General features: G+C 41.5%; 2 protein-coding genes across 6 annotated transcripts in view; one reads left to right on the top strand and one right to left on the bottom strand.

Annotated features, from left to right (window-relative positions):
- PAAF1 (proteasomal ATPase associated factor 1) overlaps positions 1-7547 on the bottom strand; it is a 41804-nt gene extending 34257 nt beyond the window's left edge. Inside the window, exons 1-3 of one of the 4 annotated variants that reach the window (XM_077866979.1) lie at positions 7060-7547; positions 5050-5090; positions 4153-4256 (exon numbers count right to left, since the gene is read on the bottom strand). In XM_077866979.1, the coding sequence (XP_077723105.1) occupies positions 4153-4256; positions 5050-5090; positions 7060-7106 (192 nt within the window). In that variant the 5' untranslated portion in view covers positions 7107-7547. Of the gene's footprint in view, positions 1-4152; positions 4257-5049; positions 5091-7059 lie in introns of those variants that run through there. The other 3 variants (XM_077866978.1, XM_077866977.1, XM_077866980.1) reach the window with 3 other exon arrangements.
- On the top strand, positions 6945-18948 carry COA4 (cytochrome c oxidase assembly factor 4 homolog). 2 transcript variants are annotated; one of them, XR_013362213.1, is made up of 3 exons: positions 6945-7372; positions 9665-9838; positions 16030-18948. XR_013362213.1 is itself a non-coding variant. In XM_077867004.1 (2 exons), the coding sequence occupies exon 2, from the start codon at positions 9677-9679 to the stop codon at positions 9929-9931; it is 255 nt and encodes an 84-aa protein (XP_077723130.1). In that variant the 5' UTR covers positions 7244-7401; positions 9665-9676; the 3' UTR covers positions 9932-10705. The 2 variants fall into 2 exon arrangements, 1 of the variants encoding a protein (XP_077723130.1); XM_077867004.1 differs by lacking the exon at positions 16030-18948 and having other exon boundaries at positions 7244-7401; positions 9665-10705.
- The last annotated feature ends 884 nt before the right edge of the window (positions 18949-19832 follow it).

Raw genomic sequence — 19832 nt, 5'->3', positions numbered from 1 at the left:
AAATTCCCATTTTTTAAATGTACCCTCTCTAATCCTCCACCAGCTCACGACACTATCACTCCCCTATAGATTAATCAGCAGCCCTTTTACTGCAGAGGGCTGCAACGTAATTTAGTATTGCTTAGCTGCCATTATCCTTTTATAATAAGTAAACTCTCATAGAAGACAAACTAACAGTAAGATACAAATGACAAATATGAGAGTATTAATTTTTATTTATTTAGAGCATTAGTTTTTATTTTTTTAAAGATTTATTTATTTATGATAGACAGAGAGAGAGAGAGAGAGAGGCAGAGACGCAGGAGGAGGGAGAAGCAGGCTCCATGCTGGGAGCCTGACGCGGGACTTGATCCTGGGACTCCAGGATCACGCCCTGGGCCAAAGGCAGGTGCTAAACCGCTGAGCCACCCAGGGATCCCCATAGAGCATTAGTTTTTAAAAGAGAATCTAATATCAATACTTTCAACTAGCAGTGGGGCAAGGAACAGCATTAAAAGATAGGAGGAAACAGCACCAGACTTCAAGTCTAGGACCTAAAAGACCAGTCTAAAAGTAAACTTATTGCCTGTAGGAATTTTTAGAAAAAAAATGTTAGACTACTAACATCTATAGTTACCAGAGGAAATTGGTAAATTAGGTAAATCATGGTACACTTACACATGAGCAGTCCCTGGTCAGGCTTGCAGTGATAACTCCTACCTAGGACTTAAACTGACTGCTCATTGCCCACAGCTGTATTAATTCCCCATGTGTTTTGCTAGCCATTTTAACATTTCAGCTACTGAAGCAAGAAAACACTGGTGACATAGTAGGAAATCATACCTAGAAAAAGATATTAGATTCAGGTGATATGACTTGCACACGGCAGCCTTTGTAACCATTCAACATTAAGTATGTTGGGGTCTCAAGGTAGCATATACAGAGGCATAAAAGGCCTGGTAAACCCTTCAGGAATTCCTGCAATATGACAGTCCTTTAACCTAATGCCAGAATACCAACACCACCACCTACGTGTCTATCTCCTATGGGAAGCTACTCACCAAATGGCCCCTAACCTGTTATCTTTGCAGCAGTACTTCAAAGTTGCTAGAAATTCTGCTGCATGGTGAAAATGTCTTCAAAATTTTCTAAACCTCATTCTAAGACTAATCTATACACAGCAAACACAGGTTCTCAGTTCTTTAGAAAGAACAGTTTCAAAATAATAACATTCTCATCACTAAAAATCAAAATGCTCTTATTACAAGTCTTCTACTACTTTAAAAAGACAGTAAGATTATCTGTTTATACCAATAGCACTTTCCTAGCCAGCATATTCATATGTGGCTGCCTGCAGGCTTTTCATTAAACAAGTTTTTGCTTCTCACCATATGACAAAGCCCATACAGCTGCAAGAGAGTTGACCTGGATTTGGAATTGCCTCCTGTAGCCAAAACTAAAGTATCAGCTAAACTCTCCTGGCTTAAATATTCCTACCAGTAAGGAAGGATTCAAGGAACTTCAAGAACTTAGTGTTCAGGCATCTGTAAAAATTGGGTTTGTTCTCAGACTTCATTTCTTTTTTTTTTTTTAAGATTTTATTTATTTATTCATGAGAGACACAGAGAGGGAGAGGGAGAGAGGAAGAGAGAGAGAGAGAGAGAGGCAGAGACACAGGCAGAGGGAGAAGCAGGCTCCATGCAGGGAGCCCGACATGGAACTCGATCCCAGGTCTCCAGGATCAGGCTCTGGGCTGAAGGCGGTGCTAAATCACTGAGCACCCAGGCTGCCCAGAAGACTTCATTTCTTTGGGACTAATTATGTGAAAGACTTCAAGAATCAGTAGTTTTCTCCTGCTTGCCAATTAAGCAAATCAACCTTTAATCCATAAACAAACTATGAAAGAAGAGAAAATGTTGAACTACCTTCCAATATCAGCAGTAGAGAATCATGCTGTTAATGAAAATATTTTAATGAAAAGCTGTAGAAGATATCAAAACATAAAATTCAGGGCAGGGGTGGTGGAAGGAGTGTGAGCATTCCACTCTAAGATAAAATTCACAAACATTTTGTCCTCCAGGATTAAGTATTTAAGCATAATTTACTGTTCAATAGAACAATGCAGCAACATCAAATAGCAAAGTGACTCATGGCAATTAGGAAACAAATGCATTTGCAACCATAAGCACTAATTGTTTTACTCAGCAGGTACAAAGCAGAAATTAGCAATGAATTTGGAAGAGATAAGGATTGTATTAGGGCCTAGGTATGAAGGAAGAAAAGAGGTCAGCACTGAGGCTGTGGATATGGATACTGGCAAAACATTTGGGGAAAATGTAGGCTTGCAAGATAGTGTTCATATTTGGAAGTTTATAGGACTGGTTTCAATTCTGGCATACAGTCTAACTAGCTTTGATTATTGGGGTTAATTGACCTCTCTGAGTCTGTCTGCTTATATGCAAAATGGAAATTTAAAATGTCAATCCCACAAGATTATTATAATAATAATTCACTTTTGTAAGATTTTACAGTTTCATTCATATGCAATCTTACTCCCTGTTAATCAGCCTATACATAGAGTATCATCTCTGTTTTACAGATGAGGAAACTAAGGCTCAAAGAACAAAGTTATTTGGCCAAAATCATATTACTAGTGTCAGAGTTAACTAAAACTTGAACTCAGATCTTCTGACATTTTTCTACAATACCATAGCTGCTTATGAAAAACAAATGCAAAATATATGAAATAACATATAGCCTATTGCCTTGCAGAGGGCAATAAATGAATGTTTAAAATCAGTATCATCTATTCTCATCAGTATACCTGAAATATTTCATAACTAAAAAAAAATTAATTACACAGAAAAGGAGAAAGAAAGAAAGGCTTTGGGAATCATCTCACCCACCAGAGCATACTGATGGCAGAATGTGTAAGGAAAGTCAGATTATGGGTTCTGCAAATATTTAGTTTGGCTGTCTACTCACCTCAAGACCAATAAGAAAAACTATTAAGTACTATTAATGTAGGTCTTCCTCAAGGCCTAGCCAAAGGCATTATAAAGGCTACACTGGGGTGCCTGGGTGGCTCAGCAGTTAAGCATTTGCCTTCAGCCCAGGGCATGATCCTGGAGTTCCGGGATTGAGTCCCACATCGGGATCCCTGCATGGAGCCTGCTTCTCCCTCTGCCTGTGTCTCTGCCTCTCTCTGTGTGTGTCTCTCATGAATAAATAAAATCCTAAAAAAAAAGGGGGGGCTATACTGTCCAATAATGGTAGATAATGGACACATTAGATCATTGAGCATTTGAAATGCAGCCAGTACATATGAAGAACTGTATTTTTTATTTTATTTAAAATTTAATTTAAAAACTGATACTTGCCTCAGTTTTTGGAAAACTTTTTAAGTAAATTTGGAACTACTGGGGTATGTGAATCTATATTCTCAACTGTAAATGTATAGAACCTAAATACATTTATCAAGTATTTTCAATAAAAGGAGTCTGAACTGAGATGTGTGATAAATGTAAAATATACACACGATCTAAAAAACTCAATTAAGAAAATAGGAAAGTGCAATATCTCACTAATAATTTGTTAATATTAATTACAGGTTGAAATAATATTTCAGATCTATTATATTAAAAAGTAATTAGTAAAATTAATTTCACCTGTTTCTTTTTAACTTTTTCATGTGGCTCTTAGAAAATTTTTAATTACATATGTGGCTCACATTATTTATCTTATTAGACAGCACTGATACAAGGGAAGAACGCAACTAAAAGTATCTCAAAGTAGGGGGCCCAGACGGCTCAGTCGGTTAAGCATCTGCCTTGGCTGAGGTCATTTCCCAGATCCTGGGATAGAGTCCCACATTAGGCTCCCTGCTCAGTGGGAGGAGTCTTCTTCTCCCTCTGTCTTTGCCTTTCCCCCTGCTTGCCCTCTCTCTCAAATAAATAAATAAAATCTTAAAATAAATAAATAAATAAATGTATCTCAAAGTATATGTAGCTACAAAAGAAAAAAAAAACTCTTACCATTCAAAGGCAGTAAAAATTATTTACTATACAAATAAAGATGATACATATATAAATAATAGTATAAATATTTAAAGTAAATATATAGGTACTACCCTAGTTTTGGACTCAGTGTCATTTACAAGGCATAAAAACCTACCTTGTTTATCTCATTCACAATAAATCCTTCTGAAGCTGTAACTTCTGGAATGCCATCCTGGCCAATTCCTTGACAAGTTAGGCTGCCATACAAAGTTGGTTTCCCTACATAGCACAAAAGAAGCATTTCTCAAGAAAATAATAAGAATTTAATCCTGTTCTCCATGAAGACTCAATTCAGGCATCTGTATAGATGGTATGAAATTGGTTCACGAAAGAAAAAAAGGTTCTTATGTTAAAATGAGGTGAAGTGGAAAAAGCCCTAGCATGGGAACCTAATTTGGGAGGGAATATATGCTCAAGAGCTAAAAACTAGGTACAAAGATTTAAAAATACAGCATTTGTAAGAAAGTTAATAGAGGGGCGCCTGGGTGGCACAGTTAGTTAAGCACCAGACTCTTGGTTTTGGCTCAGGTCATGATTTCAGGGTCACGAGATTGAGCCCTGAGACATGCTCTGTACTCAGTGCAGAGTCTGCTTGAGTTTCTCTCCCTTTCCCTCTTCTGCTGCCCTCATTCTCTCCATCTAAAATAAATGAATGTCTTAAAAAAAGCTACTAGAGTGATCTCAAACTCAGTTTTACTATGAAATAGAATTCTTCCAGAATGAAAGTTGAAGATCATCATGCATATATGCATTTTTCCACAGTATATACACATAATACATAGCCAAGAGTTAACTTTCAGTAATCTAGACAATTTGCTTAAGGAGAACACTACTTTTGCAGTGATGGGGGCTAAATAAGACATCCTACACATAAACTGCTCAAGAACATTTGAAAACTATGAACATTGTACAAGGAGTCTGAGCCAAGAGAAACTATGAGGCTCTCTTCTAAGGGTAGTAAATCCCCTTTCTCTACAGGGAAGGCATCGCAATTTGAGCTTATGGATATTACCTGGAGGGTGACAACTCAGCCAGGCCTCCCCTTCATCCTTCCTATGAAGAGAGACAAAAGACTAATTAGGTTCATTCAATGCTGAAAAGGATGCCACTGGTGCATGGGAGAAAGATTATATAATTTTTAGTCCGGACAGTACATAAGTATGATCTAGCCTAATATCTCATCATCCACTGACAGATTATAAGACAAACTTTATTTAATGAAGAACTAGTCATGGATTAAGTATTTAATACATAGATATCTATTGGTTAAATGAATATTCAAATTATTTCAACAATAAGGAGTTCATTATTCATTTATAAGCTACACAGCTTTGAAAAATCAAGAATGCTTTATATTTAGATATTTATTGGGATTACTGTAAGCTAAGCCCCGTGCTAAGCACTTTGCAAACAGTATCATTAATCTTCACAATTTAACAATATACCTTTTAATATCCCCATGTTAAAGATAAAATTGAGGATCAGAAAAAAAAAATGACTTCCCCAAGGTCACCTAGCTACCCGGAAAGCTAAAACTGAAACATGAGACTAGTACACAATGTCTGCATTCTACCAACTCACACTGACATTTTTTAAAATTTATTTATTCATTAGAAGCACGGGGGGGCGGAGGGAGAGGGAGAGAGGGAGAGAGAGAGAGAGGGAGAGGCAGAGACACAGGCAGAGGAAGAAGCAAGGCTCCATGCAGGAAGCCCAACGCGGAACTCGATCCAGGGTCTCTAGGATCAGGCCCTGGGCCAAAGGCAGGCGCTAAACCGCGGAGCCACCCAGGGATCCCCCTCACACTGACTTTTTACAGGTTTTCGAATGCACTTCCCAATCATCAAAATCCTCATCTCATCACCCTAACACTTTTAGGGTATAGTGAAAAAGACCTACGTTTTTAAGACAAAAGATTGAGTTTCACAGGAACAATCACTTATTGACTGCAAAATCTTGGACATGTTGCTTTCTGATTCCTCTCCTGCATTCTCCCATAGGCACCTTGGCCCTCAGTAAATATCTGTTCTTCCTGCATTACTTATCACACATTCTGTGTAGTAAGCAATGTGTATTTTATTTTAGCTCACATAGTAAAGTGTAATTTTCTGAACTTCAGAAAACTATGCTTTATTCATCTTCACCGTTTCAATTTAAAAAATCCCTTAGTAATAACTATGAACATGAATAATGTTCATAGTTGCCATTCATGGCACTGCCGTACTGATCCTGGTGCACAGAGTAATAACTTACACGGTATCCATCAATCAACGTTTCAAAGAGGTGGTTTGCTGTGCATTCCCAATTAAGCTGTCAGCTTTTTTTTTTTTTTTAAGATTTTATTTATTCATGACAGACAGAGACAGAGAGAGAGGCAGAGACACAGGCAGAGGGAGAAGCAGGCTCCATGCAGGGAGCCCGACGTAGGACTAGATCCCGGGTCTCCAGGATCACGCCCTGGGCTGAAGGCGGCGCTAAACCGCTGAGCCACCCGGGCTGCCCCAAGCTGTCAGCTTCTTGAGGGCAGGAGCCACGCTTTAAATTTAGATTACTCATCTAAACTCTACACGCATAGAGCATGGACATAGTGGGTGTTACACTGTTTCCTGAATAGAAGTGTCCAATATGTCCAACGTACCACTAGGGGTCCAAGGACGATACAAAGATTCCATCATACACTCAAAGACAACGTGGAGGTGGTGGAGTACTAGGACCTGTGAATTGACGACCATTAAATATTTGCTAAACGCCTATGATTTCTCGGCCAAGAGTCTTCCTGCCTACCAGTTTTCCTGTCTTTCTCCAACGCATTGATCCTAGTTCTGATGCTCGGGTCACAATGCACATCTATATGTTCCCTTGGCCTCAGGGCAGCTCTGTTGAGAATGAAAACCATTTGCTACATTGTTGATCCCTCAACAAATGACGAAGGTAATCCCTATCCTGGACCGGGGAAAGCCCTCCTTAACGCAAAGACAACATGCGTTACCCTCCTCCGTCCCAGCTGTGGGCCTTGATTCACCTGAGAGCTTGGGCCCAGTCGCTTTGAATCCTCAAAGGCGCCGCCATCTTAACCCCGCCTCCACCTGCCCGCCTGTTCCGCCCTTTGCCGGAAGTGGGTTGCCAAAGGGGCTTGCGGCGCGGCCTGGGGGCGGGATCTATAGTGAGAGGCCACCAATGAATATGCGCGGCGGACCCGTCTCCTCCCACTTCCGTACTCGGCTTCCCAGCGGCGGCTGGTTTCCGGTCGGGGGCGCGGAAGAGTTCCAACTGCTTGCAAAACGGGGGCCGACGTGCAGAAACGTGCGTCCGAATTCTCGTGTCCAACCTGTTCGGTGAGCACCGCGTACAGCGTCCTTGCGCGGTAAGGCGTAGCAGGCACGGCGTGCGGCTAGCTACCGCGTATGCGCATCGTTAAAGTAGGAGCGTAGCTGCTGGTGACTTGGACAGTTAAATTTCTCTGCTTTCCATGCCTCTCTCGTCCAGGCCAGCTGCCACCATGTAGCCTGCCCTGATCTTCAAGCATGGGTCTTCCTCTTTTTACTCCAGGAAAGGCTGAAGGCGAGATGTGGTGGGGAAAGAGTACCGTAGCATTTATTGAACCCTGTTGTCGTCCATGCACTTTTCGTACATTATCTTATTAATCCTTACATTAATTTTGTGACTTAAGTATCATTAAGGAGGAAGCTAAAAAGATGGTATAGTAAGACATGGTGCTGGATGTCATGTCTTAGAATCCAGGGCACTTTATCTGTACAGTAATAAAAACTCATTGAACGTGTCAGGCTTCTTAACGTCCATTAACTCATTCAATCATCAACAATCCTGTGAGGTAGACACTATTTTTGAAGAGAGGTTATGAAGTGATTTTTTTTTAAGGTCGCTCAGTGAGTCAGTAACAAGACTAGGTTTCCAATCCCAACCTATTTCCTCTCTCCTTCTTGAGGTTATACTGCCTCCAAAGTAAATGGGTTTTGGGTAGGACTATGGAGTCCTTAAATCCTTGTAAATTTCCCATTGCTTAACATGGCCAACAAGACCTTGCTATGATCAGATACTTTCTCATAGTGCCAGTTTCACTTGTTTTACAGTTCTCCTTATACACTCTTCTCCAGTCATACAGAACTTTAAGTTCCTCTCCTGTGTCAAATCCTGTCTTCAACTCCTGACACTGTTTGTCCATTGACTGGGAATATTCCTTCTCCCCATCTCTGGCCAACTTCCTATTCATCCTTCAAGTCTCAGTTTAGAAATCACTTCCTCCAGGAAACCTGCCCTGCCCATCCAACATGTCTGGATTAGGTAGTCCTCCAGTGTGTTCCCAACCTTAGCTATCTATGCACACTGTGTAGTAACATATTTGTTGTCTAGATTGTATACCATTAAGGCAGGAACTAAATTGGGCTTGGTGACTCCTGTATCCTCAATTCTAGCATAGTGCATCATATGGTAGGTACTCAATGATCATTTGTTGAATGAGTCAGACAGACAGGAAAGGCATTAGAGTGCTAATTCTTTTAAAGCCTTTCATGGTGCAATTTGTATAATGGCTGAGGTTATTTCCCTGCAAACCTTTCTCAAGTTCTTTCTATAGGGCACTTTCTGCTGGGTGCTCTGAAGCAGATGATTTTGGCAACACAGTCTGGGCAAATCGACCTCACAATAAGCACTTTCACCTCACAGGCTCATCTCTTGCCCTGGCCCATGCACACACTATTCTACAGCCACACTGAACTCTCCATTCCTCCTATATGTCAAACCCTGCCCATATTTGGGTACTCTGCCAAGTGTTAAACTGTTTTTTTCCCACTATAGGAAAAGGCTGATAGGAGAAAAGAAGAGAGATTAGGAGCATCTTGGTGGTTCAGTGGTTGAATGTCCACCTTTGGCTGAGGTTGTGATCCCAGGGTCCTGGGATCAGGTCCTGCATCATGTTCCCTGCTTAGCAGGGAGCCTGCTGCTTCCTCTGCCTATGTCTGTACCTCTTTCTCTGTGTCTCTCATGCATAAATAAATAAAATCTTTTTTAAAAGAAAAAAAGGATTAGGGCAGCCTGGGTGGCTCAGCGGTTTAGCGCCGCCTTCAGCCCAGGGCGTGATCCTGGATACCCGGGATTGAGTCCCACGTCGGGCTCCCTGCATGGAGCCTGCTTCTCCCTCTGCCTGTGTCTCTGCCTCTCTCTCTCTCTCTCTCTCTCTGTGTGTGTGTGTTTCTCATGAATGAATAAATAAATAAAACTTAAAAAAATAAAAATAAAATAAAAAAAAAGATTAATTCTTTTGGGGTTGATCCAAGACAGCTGCTCCAAAAAGGTGACATTTCATCTAATTCAAATTCCATTAGCAGAATCCATTCAAGCTTATTTAGTGCTGTGCTAAACATTCTCATATACTTTATGTCATTCCATTGAATTCAAACCATTTTGCAGATCTGCTCTCTTGCCAGACCTAATGCTGATGGCACCAAGGTGAATCAGGCCCAGTACCTGTTCTCAAATAAGCTTACAGTCTCCAAGAGGAGACAGATGCATAAATAGGCTATAACAGTGCAGTTTGGTCAGTGTTATTTATAGTAGTGGAACCTCATAATCACATCCCTACTCTGACTTTGCCTTTGTCGATACTCTAGAGACTCCCAAAGATGTCAACTCAAGGCCATACCTGGGCCCGACAGGTGAAGAAGGAGAATGAGGAAGAGGACCCGCTGGACCAGCTGATCTCCCGTTCTGGCTGTGCTGCTTCCCATTATGCAGTACAGGAGTGCATGGCCCAACACCAGGACTGGCGACATTGTCAGCCACAGGTACAGGCCTTCAGGGACTGCATGAGTGAACAACAGGCAAGGCGGCGGGAGGAGCTGCAGAGGAGGAAAGAGCAAGGCAGTGCCCACCACTGAGACCCCAAAACACCTACCCCAGAGAATGGACCTCCAAAAAGTAGCATCCAGAGAGACCATGGGAAGAAGTCCTAAACAGTCCAAGTGTGGGCCAAGAGGTATAAAACTCGGGGATTTTCTTTGCCCAAGACTAACGTTGAAAGCCAGGCAGCCATGGGTTTGGACATGACTGCTGTAAAGAGTGTCATATTTTCATTGTGAGATCCCACATATCCTCACCCATCATTTTCTACCAATATTAAGTATTGACTGATACTTGACAAGTAAAACAAAGAGTGGGGTTAAGGGATGTTCTCTTATCCTACATCTTGGATCAGTGTGCCAAGTACTTAACTAATTACATGGATGTTTACTTTTAAAAGTAAATTAACAGTCTAAGTGTAAATTGATTACCTAATCGAGTCTTCATTTATTCATTCATTGGTTCAACACATGACTGGCAAGTTTTTCTAAGACCTTTCCATGTGCCAGGTACTGTGTGAGTGAATAATATGATCTCATGTGATGAATAATAGGATCTCTTCCTTCATGTTACTTAGTCTGGTTTGAGGGATAGAAATAAAATATTAGAATAACTAATTACTAGCTATCATGTAAGTGCCTTTATCTTTCATTAGTTGATGTGGATATTTCATTCAGTCTAATGGAATGAAAACAAATGGGAAAATAACATTGAGTGCCTCTTATATGCCAGACAGATACAGAGTCTGACCTCAACCTGCTCACAACCCAGCAAACACACAATGTTGACCTGATATTTAAAAGGCACATTTAGGGACTCCTGGGTGGCTCAGGAGCAATCTGCCTTTGAGTGTGATCCCCAGGTTTGGGATTCTTTTTTTTTTTTTAAGATTTTATTTATTTATTCATGAGAGATATAGAGGGAGAGAGAGAGAGGGGCAGAGACACAGGCAGAGGAGATAAGCACGCTCCATGCAGGGAGCCCGATGCAGGACTCAATCCCTGGTCTCCAGGATCAGGCCTTGGGCCAAAGGCAGGCGCTAAATCGCACCCTTGGCCAAAGGTGGCGCTAAACCGCTGAGCCACCCAGGCTGCCCCAGGTCTGGGATTCTTAACTGACTGAGCCACACAGGCGCCGCAGTGTATATGCCTTTTAGTTAAACATGAAGTCCTTCCGTGATCCTGGAGTCCTGGGATCGAGTCCCACATCGGGCTCCCTGCATGGAGCCTGCTTCTCTCTCTGCCTATGTCTCTGTCTCTCTGTGTATGTCTCTCATGAGTAAATAAGTAAAATCTTTAAAAAAAAAAAAAGCACATTTAACATAAAATACAGGTTTTCAGCTTTTAAAAAATGGAGAAGCTATCATGGAGCTTATATTCCTACTTGACAACAATTTACTGGAGCCGAGTAACGATGCCTCTTTTAGGTGGTTGTGTTTTCCAGTTGATAACAGTTGCCATAGCCTCTCATTTTCCTTCCATGGAACTAGACTGCCCATTCTGTTACTTTTTGCCTAACCCTGTAAGGCATTTGAGAGTAGTAAGGGAGTTGGAAGAGTGACTCCTGCCATAGAAGCTGGAATATAAAGGGGCATATGCTCTCATCAACATCAGTAACATTTCTTGAGCACAGATATATTAGAAGCACAGATCTGAAGTATAGTAGGCCCTAAAACGACTTTCAGTGTTTATGGGGAGGAGAGAAAGAGAAAAGAGGGGAGAAGATATGAGGCATACTAACTTAAAGGAGAATAAAATTCAATTAGAATGGGATGACTGGGTACATATATAGAGAGGTGAATCTCTGTGGGGCACCATCTGTTCATTGCTGTGGGTCATCAGGGAGCAGTGTCTGAGAATCTGAAAGGAGGGAGTTAGTTGGGTTGACCTTTTAATGATGAAGGATACATTACTTCAAGGTCCTGAGATCTGTCCACCCTGTCTTGGGCTCCACGCCCAGCTCTCACTCCCTCTCTGCCTCTCTCCGCTCTTCCACTCCCAGCTCACTCGCTTGCTCTCTCCCTCTCTAAAAAAAAAAAAAAAACAGTACCTAGAAATCAGTAAGAAGCAAACAGCCCAATTGAAAACTGAACAAAGTTAAATAAAGTAGTATTAGCTACTTCTGTTGACAAAAATTAAAAGTATTTTTTTTTTAATTTTTTTATTTATTCATGATAGACATAGAGAAAAAGGCAGAGACACAGGCAGAGGGAGAAGCAGGCTCCATGCCGGGAGCCCGACACAGAACTCGATCCCAGGACTCCAGGATCGCGCCCTGGGCCAAAGGCAGGCGCTAAACCACTGAGCCACCCAGGGATCCCCAATTAAAAGTATTTATAATGACCATAATTGGTGGGGATGAAGAACAGGCACAGTCACACTACTGAAGGGATAATAAATTAGTAAAGCTATTGGAGGACAATTTGGTGGGACCTACAAATATTTTATCTTTTTTTAAAGATTATTTGAGAAAGACTGCCCATGTGCGTGAGGGGAGGGACAGAGGGAGAGAAGCAGACTCTCTCCTTAGTATGGAGCCCCATGCAGAGTTTGATTGCAGGACCCCAAGATCATGACTTGAGCTGAAATCAAGAATTGGTCACTTAACTGACTGAGCCACCCAGGTGCCTCTGGATCTATAAATATTTTAAATATTTCAACAGGGGTCTCCTGGCTGGCTCAGTTGGAGGAGCATGCAACTCTTGATTTCAGGGTCATAAGTTTTAGCCCCAGGTTGGGTTTAGAGATTACTTAAAATAGGGATCCCTGGGTGGCGCAGAGGTTTGGCGCCTGCCTTTGGCCCAGGGCGCGATCCTGGAGACCCGGGATCGAATCCCACATCGGGCTCCCTGCATGGAGCCTGCTTCTCCCTCTGCCTGTGTCTCTGCCTCTCTCTCTCTCTGTGTGACTATCATAAATAAATAAAATCTTAAAAAAAAAAAAAAAAAAGATTACTTAAAATAAAAACTTAAGGAATGCCTGCTTGGCTCAGCGGTTGAGCGTCTGCCTTTGGCTCAGGATGTGATCCTGGAGTCCCGTGATCAAGTCCCACATTGGGCTCTCTGCATGGAGCCTGCTTCACCCTCTGCCTATGTCTCTGCCTCTGTCTCTGTGTCTCTCATGAAAAAATGAATAAATTATTTTTTAAAATAAAATAAAATAATTTATTTCAACAGCAATTCTTATTTTAGGAGCCCTCTTGAATATATTTTTATGAGATGTATATACTATTATGTTCATTACGGCATTGTTTATATAATGAATAAATGGTCAAAATGTAAAACTCCATCAGTGAGGAATGTATTTGCTTATATATTCAAATATTTTACAACAGGAATGTATCTATATATTAATTTGTATAATTAAAATAGAAATAATAAGCTGTGGGGAGAGTGGGTGGGATTTTAGCAGAGAGGAAGGGCAGAAGGACCTCTCTAGCAGGAGAAACAGCTTCCAAACCAGCTAAATGCAGGTTTTGTAGGACTTCACCTCAAACAGGGAGCTAACACTGAGTGGGTCACAGATTGCTTTTGGGCAAAGAGAATGCTGTTGTCACTCAAACCTGTTTCCTCAAGTAAGTAGGGATAATTCCTATTTAATAGGCATCCTTAGAGAATTATTTTTTTGACATAGAGAATTAACTAAGGAATCATTTGGGATCCCTGGGTGGCGCAGCGGTTTAGCGCCTGCCTTTGGCCCAAGGCGCGATCCTGGAGACCCGGGATCGAATCCCACGTCAGGCTCCCGGTGCATGGAGCCTGCTTCTCCCTCTGCCTGTGTCTCTGCCTCTCTCTCTCTCTCTGTGTGTGACTATCATAAATAAATAAAAATTAAAAAGATTATGTTACATAATATTTATGAAACATTTAACTCAGGCTGTTTGGTTCCAAAATTGCTCTCAATCTCTGACATACTGCTTTCAAATCCAACCCTGCCACTTACTAGCTGTGTAATTTGGGGCAAATAACATCACAGGATCTGTTTTTTTTCCTTCTGTAAAAATGCATATAAAACCTTCCTCATAGGCCTTAAAACTAATAAATGTAGACCTTTCTCATAGACTTGTTGAAAGAATGAATTAACTTTGGTAAAGACCTTAGAAACAGTGTCTGGTACCTAGTAAGCATTCACTAAATGTTGCCCATTACTCTGATTATTATTGTGTGGTAGGCACTCTCCTCAGTTACATTTTCTCATTAACTCCCCCTTACAGAGGAGGAAATAAAGGTTAGATTGGGGGTCAGACTTCCAAGTGTGTCTTATTCAGAAGTCTATGCTGTTCTCTGTTCTCATAATCTTCCAGTGCCTAGTATGATGTTTAACAAATAGTAACTACATTTACTATGTAAATATTACTCTTTTTTTTTAAAGTGCTTTACAGGGCAGCCCCGGTGGCTCAGTAGTGTAGAGCTGCCTTCAGCCCAGGGTGTGATCCTGGAGACTGGGGATCGAGTCCCATGTCAGGCTCCCTGCATGGAACCTGCTTCTCCCTCTGCCTGTGTTTCTGCCTTCTCTCTCTGTGTGTGTCTCTCATGAATAAATAAATAAAGTCTTTTAAAATAAATAAAGTGCTTTACAGAAAGAAGATTAACCAGTGCACATTGCCAGTGTTCTAGATTGGCATGTTTTTTTTTTAGTCTCTCAGTTCTGGAGCCCAAAGCCGTGAGATGTCACTTATGGTGGTCCATGCTCATCCCTAACAATCTATACCTACCTCTGTACAGAGGCTTGGTGACATGGATGAGTGGAGAGACCTCTTGGCTGGGTGCCCCCCGTGACCAGGCCCAGGGCCGACTCATGAGTTGGCCCTTAACTGCAAGGTCCTTGGCTGAGGACTTGGCCTGTGCTCAGTACAAAGGTGCACAGTAATGTGTTTTACTAAATGAGTAATAAGAGATGCCTCCTACTCTCCCTCCCTCAGGTAAAGTTGCCAGGGTGTTGTTGGGCTGCTGACTAAAAATCCAAAGAGAACTGGAGCCAGTCCAGGTTGAAACCTTATACTTTCCACTGTATAGAATGATAGGGCCTCCTACTCTGCTCCAGCCGGGACTTAAAGCAGACAGAAATGGGAGGGATTCTTTACTGAAGAGTTTTCATTCTGTGGAGCTTGGGCATCTTTCAGAGCCTGCACGTTCTGTCTCAATGGCAAGTTAACCTGAAATGACTGGGAATGAAAGTTATTCCAGGGAGATTTATAAGAACTAAATGGATCATTTCAGATTCTTCAGGGAGATCAGACATTTGAAGACAAAAAAATGCCACAAAGAGATCAAAGTACAGATTACACCAGCACAGGACACATTGGCCACCTCTGTCTGCAGTGCCTTTCCAGCAGGTCTAGTTCTAGTTACACCCCATTCGTGCTCAGAGAGCTTTCCTTCCTTAAATACAGTTTATACCCTAGAAACAGGGGTCTCGGGATCCCTGGGTGGCGCAGTGGTTTAGTGCCTGCCTTTGGCCCAGGGCGCGATCCTGGAGACCCGGGATCGAATCCCACGTCGGGCTCCCGGTGCATGGAGCCTGCTTCTCCCTCTGCCTGTGTCTCTGCCTCTCTCTCTCTCTCTCTGTGACTATCATAAATAAATAAAAATTAAAAAAAAAAAAAAAAAAAGAAACAGGGGTCTCTGAGCTTTGCTACAGTGTCTGAATAGCCAAAATGTCCTGATCCCATTTCTTTCTTTGCAACTAAAACATACACTTTCAGAATCCATAGCTGACAATTTCCAGGCTTCCATGGTGGCCAACAAGGCATCCTGAATCAGAGGAAAGGGACTAAAACATGAACCTGAAGAATCTGCTGGCCTTACCTAGGAAGACTGTCCATTCAACCCAGGCATTCAATCTTCTTGAAAGTTACTTATCTGCATAAAAAGCCATTTCTCAAAATCTTAGTAATGTGCACTGAACCAGGAATTGAGTGAACGGGAGCAATCTCTGGCTGTCTCTGGCTAACTCGGTGACCTCAGACATGTCTCTTTCCCTCCTCCTATGCCAATGATCTCATCTGTAAAATATAGACCATAACAGATTATCCCAAAAGTTATGTATTGATGGAGCCAAAACCAGCACCCAGGACCCAGCTGTTCTGAATCCCAATCCATTGACCTTCCCTTTCATCTCTCCTGCCTACCCCTCAGGTTATTACAGTGGTTCTAAGCACAGCTTAACCCTAACTGGGACATTCGAAACTAAAAGCATGCTGAAGGAATGAACTACTGATAGACACAACAACATGGATGAAACGGTAAATTGGGAAGCCTGGATGGCTCAGGTCCTGGATCCCGGAATCCGGGATCAAGTCCCGCATCGGGCTCCTTGCAGGAAGCCTGCTTCTCCCTCTGCCTATGTCTCTGCCTCTCTCTCTCTCTCATGAATAAAAAAAAAAAAAAAATATTTAAAATAAAAATGGTAAATGAAGTCAGACACATAAGGGTACATACTGTATGATATTTATATGTAGTACTAGAAAGACAAAACTAATCTGTGGCACTAGAAATGAGATTAACAGTTGCTTCTGAGGAAGAATAACTGTGAAGGAATTTAAAAGAACTTTCTGGAGTTATAGAAATGTTATCTTGATAGAAGTGTAGGTTTCATGGGTGACTGCATTTTTTTTAAGATGTTAGTTAGGAGAGGGGATGGAGCAGAGGGAGGGGGACAAGCAGACTTCATGCTGAATGTGGAGTCTGATGCAGGGCTCGATCCCAGGACCCTGAGATTATGGCCTGCACTGAATTCAAGAGTCGGACACTTAACTGAGCCACCCAGGTGTGCCAAGCATTTTTAAAACTAATCAGAGATACACTTTAGATCTGTTGTTTCACTATACATATAAATTTACTTCAATTTAAGAAAACTTTTTAAAAAGTATGCTGAAGAATTTTAGAAGGGAAGTTAATCTAACATTTACTGTGCTCTTGCCAGCCCATTTATATATATTATCTCCATCTCAAACTCCTAAAAAGGGATTATTCCCATTTTACAGATCAGAAAACTGAGGTTTATGAGGTTAAAACAACTCACCTGAGGCCTTAAGACTAGTAAGTATAGAAACTAGGAATAGCCCAGTTTTGTCTGACTTTGCTTTATAATAAGTTGTTTCAGGCAGGGTGGGAAAGTTATTTTCAACCTTGCATTCCATTTGATTTCACTGCCATGTGATTCTAGGAAAGTCCATTTCCTTTTGGACCTCACTCTAGAGAAGATGAAAGCTCATAATTGTTTTGTAACTCTGAGGTTCTAGCAATCATAATATCTCCCAACCTCCTTGCCAGAATAAGGCATTAAAAGCAATTCCCATTTATCTCAGGGCAGACTAAGGAGTAACAAAAGCTCTTTGACTCTGGTGAGAGGATAAATCATCAACTAGGTCAGTGACACAAGAGCTCCAAGGTGACAGAACCCAGCTGCCTCCTATTTAAGAGATAAACCTGACTCATCCCTCAGTGATGTAACAGAAAGGGATGGACTGGGAGTCAAGAGATCTGAATCTCACTCCCAGCTCTGCCTATGAGGCACCCTGTGACCTTGGGTAAAAACACTGCCTTTCTTGGGCTCCTAATGTATATTGCTAAAAGAGAGTGTTAGGCTGCCTGGGTCCTAATGTTCTTCAGCTCTAGTAGCTTGTCAGTTTAGGGAATCCTGTGTCCTGCTTCCACAGCTTACTAACTGGAAAAGAATGCTATTTTCCAGGTTCCTAAATGGGAGTCCATATGATATGGGGACAGTATGTATATATTTGTAAACATTTGTTTATTCTAATCTTTTTGTCTTCATGTCACTATACATGCTCCAAAATTACACTCCTCCATTAGCAAATTCTCTTTTATCTTCCCTAAAGGAGACTCAGCAATGCATAATTCTACAACCAAAATACCAGCCCTCACCTGAAAAATTCTGCCCACACTCCCAGTGGGCTTCACTTGGAAGGAGTGGCCTGCTAAACCTTTAATGTGAATTGAGCATTTTATTTTTTATTATTTATTTATTTATTTATTTATTTATTTGAATTGAGCATTTTAATGGAGCATACCTGATATCTTGACAGCTCTCCTTTAGTGTTATACCTTGGGAGAAAATCTGAGTTTCCTCTTGTTACCTTTAGAGACCAAGGCAGAGAAACCAAAATAACTTCAGGACTGAAACTGCTGAGTTGCTAAGAATGCTCTGGGCTCCCATAGACCTCTATGTAGGGGTACCCCACAGAAACAGTGGAGCACAGGGGAGAAAGATCTGCCACTTACTAGCTATGTGTACCTTAAGGAGAAGGAAGTCACTTCATCTCTCCACATCTCTCCAAACCTGTTTTTCCATCTGTAAAACTGGGATTAATACCATTAACCTCAATGATAATTTTTATAAAGTACATAGCATAAAGGGCTCAGTAAACGTGAGATACACACACACTCATTCACTCACACATAACCTTTCACACACACAGATACCCATTCATATGCACACTCATATACACACCCTAAAAAACTGGTGTAAGGATTAGAGTTCATGTAGTACCTTGTACGGGGCCTAGCTCAGTAAATGATATTATGTACAAAAATATCAACACACTAATGCTCAAAATAGGAAAAACATTACAGGTCACTTAGACTAGTGGTTCTCAAAGAAGTAACCCTGGACCAGTAGCATAAGTGTCAGCATCACCTGGGAACATGTAAGAAATGCAAAACATGTAAGAAATGTAAATTCTAGGACCTCACTCAAGATCTACTAAATCAGAAAATCTGGGAGCAGAATCCAGCAATTTTTGTTTTAAAAGCTCCCCAGGTGATTCTGATGCCTGCTTAAGTTTGAGAACCAGTGACTTAGATCAGAGTTTGACAAACTATTTTTATAAAGGACGCATAACAAATGTTTTGGTTTTATAGTCTGTGTCACAACCACTCAACTCTGCCAGTGTGAAAGCAGCCATAGATGATATGTAAATGAATGACTCTGGCTCTGTTCCAATAAATAGGCAATGGGGTTTTAGAACTAAATATAGGTGGTAGTTGTGTAACATTGTGAATGTATTAAATACCACTGAATTATCTGCTTTAAAATGGTTAATTTTGTGGTTTGTGTATTTCACCTCAGTAAACTACTTTTAAAAAAACAAGCAGGCAGTCAGTAGGACTTGGCTCACAGGCAATAGTTTTCTGACATCTGACCAAGATCAACCTTAATTCTTGGCTTAAACTCATTCCAGGTAACCCTAATTAGCAGTTATGTAACATCTGCTTGAATAAGACAAGTCACTCACTACCCACAAAATAATATTTTTTCACTACAGACAGACCATGATTCTTTCTGGAGAGTCCCTTTCATATACAAAGCCAAAATCTCCATCCCTATGCCTTCTACCCATAAGGAGTTTACTTATGGGATCCTCTGTTTCACTAAAAGACTCAATGCCAGATTGCTTTAAAGAATGAGATCAGGGATCCCTGGGTGGCACAGCGGTTTGGCGCCTGCCTTTGGCCCAGGGCGCGATCCTGGAGACCCGGGATCGAATCCCATGTCGGGCTCCTGGTGCATGGAGCCTGCTTCTCCCTCTGCCTGTGTCTCTCTCTGTGACTATCATAAATAAATAAAAAATTAAAAAAAAAAAAAGAATGAGATCACTCTAACTGGAGAAATACTGAAGAGAAACATGCTTCTGTGCTAAAGAGAAAATATAATCCATTAAAGATACTCCACAGGGGCACCTGACTGACTCAGTTGGTAGAGCATATGACTCCTGATCTCGGGGTTGTGAGTTAAAGCCCCACATTAGGGGGATCCCTGGGTGGCTCAGCGGTTTGGTGCCTGTCTTCGGCCCAGGGCGTGATCCTGGAGACCTGGGATCGGGTCCCACGTCGGGCTCCTTGCATGGAGCCTGCTTCTCCCTCTGCCTGTGTCTCTGCCTCTCTCTCTGTGTCTCTCATGAATAAATAAATAAAATCTT

The sequence above is a fragment of the Canis aureus genome, chromosome 23 (genome assembly GCF_053574225.1).
Source record: "Canis aureus isolate CA01 chromosome 23, VMU_Caureus_v.1.0, whole genome shotgun sequence".
Lineage (NCBI taxonomy): Eukaryota > Metazoa > Chordata > Mammalia > Carnivora > Canidae > Canis > Canis aureus.
Note: the sequence above shows the minus strand (reverse complement) of the source record. Positions and strands in the feature narration are given on the sequence as shown.

What these genes read in the sequence shown, in the direction of transcription:
- COA4 (XM_077867004.1), top strand. Translation starts at nt 9,677, where the DNA reads ATGTCAACTCAAGGCCATACCTGGGCCCGACAGGTGAAGAAGGAGAAT.